This window comes from Musa acuminata, chromosome BXJ1-2 (genome assembly GCF_036884655.1).
Source record: "Musa acuminata AAA Group cultivar baxijiao chromosome BXJ1-2, Cavendish_Baxijiao_AAA, whole genome shotgun sequence".
Lineage (NCBI taxonomy): Eukaryota > Viridiplantae > Streptophyta > Magnoliopsida > Zingiberales > Musaceae > Musa > Musa acuminata.
The window spans coordinates 21,949,237-21,957,284 of record NC_088328.1 but is presented as its reverse complement, the minus strand read 5'-3'; the positions used below and the strand labels follow the sequence as shown (position 1 = coordinate 21,957,284).

The window sequence follows — 8,048 nt, the reverse complement described above, 5'->3', positions numbered from 1 at the left end:
CCATAATCCACCTTCCCTCGACGACTCGGCTAACTTGGTTGGACGAAGATGATGTCACGCGTCACCGCTTCCATTTTGGAAGACCGTCGCGTAGTGCCTCAAGTGTCTGCTCTCGCTGGCTTCCGCCCGTTCCATGTCCTCCGGTCGCTAACTGAATCGTAACTTAAGTTGCGCTCCACCGCAAACTCACGCCATTGCACGTGATCATCACGCGATTCTTATCCCTTCATTACCCCCCTCCACCGTAAGCGTCCCGGTGTCGCGGCCACGCCACTAAAGGAGCACTAGAGCGAGCAAAATGACGCAAGCGCCCCGCCCTCCGCTCCCGTGGACCACGCGGATCTCCGTCGCCGTCGCCTCTGCCGTCACCGACGCCGCCCGCCGCTCCAACGGCACCGTCAACCGGCGCCTTCTATCTCTCTTGGACGCCCGTTCCCGGGCCTCCGCTAAACCCTACCGCGGCGTCCGCTCCGCTGACGTCGTCGTCGACCCGGTCCACCACATCTGGTTCCGCCTCTTCGCCCCCTCCGACTCTGCTGCCGCCGCTGGCGAACCCTTCCCCGTCATCGTCTTCTTCCACGGCGGCGGGTTCGCTTTCCTCTCCCCCGCCTCCCGCGCCTACGACGCCGTCTGCCGCCGGATCTGCCACGAGGTCCGCGCCCTCGTCGTCTCCGTGAACTACCGCCTCGCCCCGGAGTACCGCTATCCGGCGCCGTACGAGGACGGGACCGACGTGCTCCGCTTCCTGGACCACGGGGGCCTCGCCTCCGCTGACCCGGCCGCGGCCGACCTCTCCTGCTGCTTCCTGGCGGGTGACTCCGCCGGGGCGAACATCGCCCACCACGTGGCCCGGCGCTGGGCCGCGGGCGCCGGGTGGGAGAGGGTGCGTCTCGCAGGGATGGTGCTGATCCAGCCGTTCTTCGGCGGGGAGGAGCGGACGGAGGCGGAGTTGCGGCTGACCCGGGTGCCGCTGCTGTCGGTGGAGCGGACGGACTGGATGTGGCGCGCGTTCCTGCCGGAGGGGGCGGACCGGGACCACGAGGCTTCGAACGTGTTCGGCACGCGGGCGGCAGCCGGGGAGCTGGAGGCCTCGTTGCCGGAAGCGATGGTGGTGGTGGGGGGATTCGACCCGCTGCAGGACTGGCAGCGGCGCTACTACGAGGGGCTGCGGTCGAGGGGTAAAGCGGCACGGCTGGTGGAGTACCCGGATGCCATCCACGCCTTCTACGCCTTTCCCGAGCTGAAGGAGGCGTCGGCGCTGATGGAGGAGATCAAACGCTTCGTCGACGCCCATCGATCACCAGCAAAATAGCACCAGTAACAGCACAGTAAAGTTGCTGGAGATTGTGATCAAATAAATAAACAAATTAAAATGTCATATCAATCCATCAAACATTTTCCCCATGAATTATAACCTATAATACCCTACAAAATTTCCAACACCTCCAATTTTTGCATCATTTTTAACTAAAATGATTGATGCTATAATTTTACTATTCTTAGAATCTTTTTATTTTATGGGGTTTGAATAATATTTTATTAAGTTTATCTATTTCAATAAAAATCGAATTTAAATTTATTTATTAAGAGTTTTAAATTAAATTTTATAAATATGAATATATCGATTTTTTTATAAAAATATTATTTCAATCTTTTGACAAATCATCGATCTATCATCATTAAACCAGTAATTTTCTCATCTAATTGGATCATAATAACAATTCTGTTTTTGAAATCTTATTTTAATCTCTCATTAATCTAATATCTGGTAAACTTTTTCTCTTGTCGATTAGGAATAGAATTAATTGGGCTTATGTAACCAAATGTTAGCAACTATAATTGATAATAAAGACACACTATAAACATATTTAATGGCATGATGATTTCAGCTTTATAATGAGCTGTATTTATCATTTCGATGTTAATATATCCCCTTTTTATCACTTGTCTTTTGTACCAAAAATTCTTAATTAAATAAAACAGAATAACTGTTCTTTGTTTATATATATATATTATTAACTATTTAATATATTTAATAAAACCTCAAATTTTAATTAGAGTAGTAATTAGGCCTTCGAAATATAGTCAGCGGTTGGTGACCGTCGATTGGGTCCGGATCAAGCTCATCTGGCCCGTCGATTCATAATCTATGGTTGGCTCAAGTGAAGGCCCAACAGTACCTGTCGTGGTTGGGTTTGGGGAGTTAGCCAGCTTGGTATCAACGGTCCAGATCACATCTACGACGAAGTGCTGGGAATGAACCCTAAGCTCCCACTTCCTGGCTCGAAGCATCCGCCCCGTTTCGGCCGCCGCCGCCACCACTTTGGAGAGGCCGAGAGCGCGTCTGCGTGCTCGACTTAATCTTTGGCCACCTCCCTCATCAGCCGTAGCAGACTGCGACGGTAACATCGAGAAGACGAGCTCGCCCACGCCTTCTCGACGGACTCCCGTCCTCGCCACCGCCCGTCCAGGGGAGGAGGCAGAAGAGGTACGAGTGGCTACCCGCGCTTCCTCGTTTGATTTTGTTGCTCGGTTTTCGATCGCCTGTGTCTGTTCCACGGGATTAGGTCGTCCTCGTTTGATTTTGTTCGGTTATGTGGTTTCTTGTAGAACTGATAGTTGGCGTGTGATTTGATTTGTGTTGGTGTTTGGAGGAGGATGATCAGCTCATAAGAACAGAACCTGGTCTGAGATCGTGCTTGGCTTTCTGATTTATGAGTCACTTGATTTCCCACGATCTATGCCTCTATGATCTTGAGATCCTATTTTCTCTCCTTCGTGCGGTCTTCAGGGTTTGTTCGTGGTTTTCTAGTATTCTTGTACACGGGAATGGAGTTTGCTCTTTAGGCTTTCCTATGGGCGATCCTGACCAACAGTTCGATCAACCAGACTAGAACCTCCGATTTAGGCTGTTGTTCTCCTGATTCCTGAAGGCAGATTGTCGCTTTATTGCGTGTTCTCGCAAAGATTAGGTTTAGGTTCTCCTTACTCTGGGTTTCCTGTTCTCTGCCTTGATTTGTTATCATGTCTCTTGGAGTGTTAGAGCTGCATGATCGCTGTTAGTAAAGGGATGCTACTTTCCTCAAGTTTGGTGAATTGTGCTGGTCTCATTAGGTTTGAATGGCTGCCTGGGCTTTGTGCTTCTTGCACTATTTCATCTGTGGTCAGTAAAGATTCCAATTCCTGATGGACTAATTTAGATGCTTCCGCTCTTGCATTGTGGTTACTTGTCTTCTCGGTAAGGAGGAATGCAAAGCCTCAATCATATGTTTATTAATCTCCCCAAAACTACATCCTGATACATTGATCTTATGGAAACATAACTCCTCCAGTGGAAATTTAGAATATAAATAAAGCCAGACATACAACCAACAAGTCTCACCGGCCCAGCGGTACTGTCTCCTCTAAAATTATCAGGAACTTTGACATACACGACCTTTAGAAGTATAGGCTTCTTGTAACAGCATGTTATCCTTCCTGTTACTTACACCAATAACCATGAAATTACTGTGGATGAATTACCTTCTAACCAATCTTCAAAGCATTTTAGTTCATTTATCGCAATTTGAAGCCCTCCTAATATCCTCTTAAGTAGAAATAAAAGGAGACAACCCTTGTCCTCACAATTTGATTCGTATACAAAGGTCATTGTAATGCGCTGAGCTCTCACCAATGTGAAGCTTGGGGAGGTCAGTGGATGCAATGTTACCACTGTATAAAAAGAGGTTGTTTCAATAATTTGGACCTTGCTCACCTGGTACCAAAGAAGCAACCTTATCATGATGTCAAGACTCACTCTCCCACAATTCAATTTGTATAGTTCGTAAGAATGAATTCTACACTAGCCCATCCAATTAATTGATCATAAACATCATCAGATTTATTTTCACAAGTACCGAATCTTGGGAGTCCATTTAAAGTGGTAAGGAAAATGGACGATTCAAATCCAAGATAAAGCCATATTACATAAAGGCATTGATACATGGCTACTATAGTTTTCTTTTACTCATTAGGACTAGTTTGTAGATTGACCACTTGGTTTGGTTGGTTCCATGTAAGTGAAAGCATTACCAAATGCTCATATAAATGCATAGGGAAATAAAATTATGTTAGTATAGGTATAATGTAACAGTTGATATAATGTTTTCATTTATTAAGTTCATTTTTTTTATTTTTCTTACTTTCAGAATTTGTTATCTTTTTTATGCTTTTAACCTTCTGTGAACCAATGATTCTATGTTCCTTATTTTGCTTAATTGATTTATGGTGAAATATGTGTATATAGCCAAAACACACCATGTCTATGACTTTCTTAGGAACCCCTCGCAAGAGTAGAAAAAGTTATGGAAGGAATACATATTTCAAGGGTGGCACAAATAGAGTTTGGAAATATCAAGCATAGGGTTGCCAAAATGAGATCAATTAAATAAATAGCTGGTTTCCAGTTTCAACATGTTTACAGTTTATGTTGGCTTTGCTAAACAATTTCATTGTTGGGAACTTGTTTCAGAGTTTTATATTTTGGAGATAATGCACCTTCTGAAAAACATTACTTTTGTGTTTTATTTAGACAATGTTGATATTTGGAATGTTTGCAAAAGTGCATACAACTCTATTTGTGTGTTTTTTGTGGGATTCTTTCTTATTCTTTTTTGTTTATGTTTTGTGTGTAACTTTTTTTTGTCTTAATATGGCAAGCCTAACATTTTGCTTGTTATATTTTAGTTTTTAAGTTAAGCTCTCCTCGCAAAGTAAAGTTGGTCAAATATAACTGATAGCTTTCTGTTACCATGTGGCCTGAACTTTTCTCTCTTTTGTTGATAGAGAACAAAATTTCAAATAATTAGTGTGTATTATTAACCATGTTGGCATGAAGTAGTATATTGTATCATTTGCTTTGATAAGGCTTGAAATATTGCACTGTAGTTCCTTGGGTTTCATGTTAACTCTCCTGCATCTCTATGGATGTCATTGCTAATTGATAGTTGGTATTGTGAAACAGTGTGCAACTTTGAAGCCAGAAGAATTGCTAGGTGAATTTGATCTGTAATCCACGTCGATCATTTAAGGGTGTTTTCAGTTGTTTTCATTGTCATAATTCGAAGTTGAATCAGCCTTTGAGGGGGTCTAGAGTGGATTTATGCAGTATGGGCAGACATGAGGGCACTTTGCTGCTTACATATTTGGCAGAGATTCAAAATGGGGAGCCCCTTTTCTTCTCATCAAATTCCCTTCCTGTAAAGGCATACAATTTTGAACCTGCAGGGCATGCATTTCATTTTGCTGCACTTAAACTGCTGGGATTGTGGGATGAAGAAGATGCTGAAACTGATGGACAAAGTGTTCAATCAGATGACAGGGGTCAAGAGCATTTACCATCTTCAGATTCTTATGGCAGTAAGGGCAGAAAGAAATCTAGTGCTGGAAGCACTCAAAAAGACCATTACGCACTCTTGGGCTTGGGGCATTTGCGGTTCCTAGCTACTGAGGATCAGATACGAAAGAGTTACCGTGAGACTGCATTGAAGCATCATCCTGACAAACAGGCTGCACTTATTCTTGCTGAAGAAACAGAAGAGGCTAGACAGGCTAAGAAGGATGAAATAGAAAGTCATTTCAAAGCTATTCAGGAGGCGTATGAAGTCCTAATAGATCCAGTTAAAAGAAGAATATATGACTCAACTGACGAATTTGATGATGATATTCCAACTGATTGTGCTCCACAAGATTTCTTCAAGGTTTTTGGGCCAGCATTTATGAGAAATGGAAGATGGTCTGTAAGTCAGCCTGTTCCTCCTCTAGGAGACGAGAACACATCTATGGAAGATGTGGACAGTTTCTATAATTTCTGGTACACTTTTAAAAGTTGGAGGGAGTTCCCTCATGCAGATGAGTTTGATTTAGAGCAAGCTGAGTCTCGTGATCATAAGAGATGGATGGAGAGGCAGAATGCAAAGTTGAGGGAGAAGGCTAGAAAGGAGGAACATGCACGGGTTAGGGCCCTTGTTGACAATGCTTACAAGAAAGATCCTAGAATTCTGAGTTGGAAGGAAGAGGAAAAGGCTGAGAAGAAGAGAAAGAAGGAGGCAAAAATTCTGGCAAGGAAGTTGCAGGAGGAAGAGGCAGCAAAAGCTGCCGAAGAGGAAAGGCAGCAAAAGGAGGAGCAAGAGAGGAAGATGGCAGAAGCTGCTCTGAACCAGAAAAAAATAAAGGAAAAAGAGAAAAAGCTCTTGCGCAAAGAAAGGACTCGTTTGCGCACTCTCTCTGCACAGTTGGTCTCAGAGAATTTGCTTGATCTTTCAGAAGATATTGTGGAAAGTATATGCATGTCATTTGACCTGGAGCAGCTCAAGCTTCTTTGTGACACGATGGAGGGTAAGGAGAAAATGGAGAGAGCCAAGTTGCTAAGGGATGCACAGGGTGGAAGCAGTTCAGATGTGATGAAAAAAGGGAAGACTACCAGTTTTCAAGACCTATCTCTGAAACCTAATGGCACTGTAACAGATGCCAAGGTGGGTGGTCCATTGAGCAACTATGAGAAGAAAGAGAGACCATGGGGAAAAGAAGAGATCGAGATGCTTAGGAAAGGCATGCAGAAGTATCCAAAGGGAACCTCCCGAAGGTGGGAGGTCATTTCAGAATACATTGGTACTGGGAGGTCAGTTGACGAGATCCTGAAGGCCACAAAGACGGTCCTCCTTCGGAAGCCCGACTCTGGAAAAGCTTTTGACTCTTTCCTTGAGAAAAGGAAGCCAGTTCAAACCATCTCTTCACCTCTTTCGACCAGACTGGAAACAGAGGCCCTCCCTGTTGATGGAACTCATGCTGCATCTTCTAGAACATCTGCAGGCGACCAGAATCCATTAGAGGTTCAAGCTTCCAATGGAGTTCCTGCTGCCGTGGATCAAGATGCTTGGTCTGAAACCCAAGAACGAGCCCTTATCCAGGCTCTGAAAACATTCCCAAAGGATGTTAACCAACGCTGGGAACGCGTCGCTGCTGCTGTGCCTGGGAAAACTATGATACAGTGCAAAAAGAAGTTTGCTTTGATGAAGGAGAGCTTCAGAAGCAAGAGAAACACCGATCTGTAACTTACCATTAAGAGATTCCATTCCTATGAAGCAGATTTTGTTTCCAACGATAGGTAAAAATGTGCAGCAGAGCACTCTTTCCCCTGCCATGGAGGAACGTTCCAAGAGTGTATCAAATCGTCATCATCCTACCTATCGCATCCAGATTTTTACAATTGATTCTCCAAAGCAAGACCAGCTCACAATCAACAAAACCACACCATATTCTATCTATCAGTCACTCGGTCTGAATTTTTAAGCAAATCACAGCTATTGACAATATTATTCCCTCTTTTGGTAGTCTATATACGAGTCTTTCTTGTCTCCGATAGCTGAGTTACCTTATGCCCTTGCTGAATGCTTTTTGTTTGTGTTTCTGGATATCATCATGCATTCCAGCTACACCCTGTTCTTCTTTACGGTCGCAATAAACTGTCTTATGAAATACTTGAGGAGGTGCAATTGATGCCATCTTTGTGAATCCAGCATCCGATACTAGGCTTTTTGTGTTCAATTTGATCTGTTTTTGAGTTTAATTTAGGCTTGAAACAGGAAGTTTGGCTACGTTAGTACGAGAAAGACATGGTGTCATGCTGCTGTGTAGTGTTGAATCATTTTAGAGTAGGCTTCATATCGGCCAAATGGTTAGCGAAGCCAACAACCTATGTGAAACATTAATATGTCATCGGGAGAGAATCAAATGATTCAGACGCAGCTGCTCGAATCATTTCATTTCATTTCATGTTGAAGGTGGTGATTGGCTTATCGCAAGTAGGTTTCATTCATATGCTTAAATCAAGTTAATGCTAATTGTTTATGACTTTGATGTTGAACCAATTAATTAGCTTCTCACTCCCTCTTGTATGGTTCTTCAGAAGTCAACACCCAACGCCTGCGCCTCTCTCTCTGGTCCACACGAACTCGTTCCTATAATGGGGAGTACGATGCTGTTGACTCGGGCAACTCCATCCATGCCCC

The 8,048-nt window shown here is 44.1% G+C and overlaps 2 protein-coding genes across 2 annotated transcripts; both read left to right on the top strand.

Moving 5' to 3' along the window:
* Positions 1 to 259: 259 nt before the first annotated feature.
* On the top strand, positions 260 to 1,442 carry LOC135598474 (probable carboxylesterase 18). Its single transcript, XM_065092314.1, has one exon. It carries the CDS (start codon positions 299 to 301, stop codon positions 1,310 to 1,312), a length of 1,014 nt encoding a protein of 337 aa, XP_064948386.1. The 5' UTR covers positions 260 to 298; the 3' UTR covers positions 1,313 to 1,442.
* A 794-nt stretch (positions 1,443 to 2,236) lies between these two features.
* LOC135598465 (uncharacterized) lies at positions 2,237 to 7,396 on the top strand. Its single transcript, XM_065092288.1, has 2 exons — positions 2,237 to 2,488; positions 5,003 to 7,396. Exon 2 carries the CDS (start codon positions 5,148 to 5,150, stop codon positions 7,089 to 7,091), a length of 1,944 nt encoding a protein of 647 aa, XP_064948360.1. The 5' UTR covers positions 2,237 to 2,488; positions 5,003 to 5,147; the 3' UTR covers positions 7,092 to 7,396.
* The last annotated feature ends 652 nt before the right edge of the window (positions 7,397 to 8,048 follow it).

Bases quoted from the DNA above. Each gene is read 5' to 3' on its own strand.
- LOC135598474 (XM_065092314.1), top strand. From the start codon at position 299: ATGACGCAAGCGCCCCGCCCTCCGCTCCCGTGGACCACGCGGATCTCC.
- LOC135598465 (XM_065092288.1), top strand. From the start codon at position 5,148: ATGGGCAGACATGAGGGCACTTTGCTGCTTACATATTTGGCAGAGATT.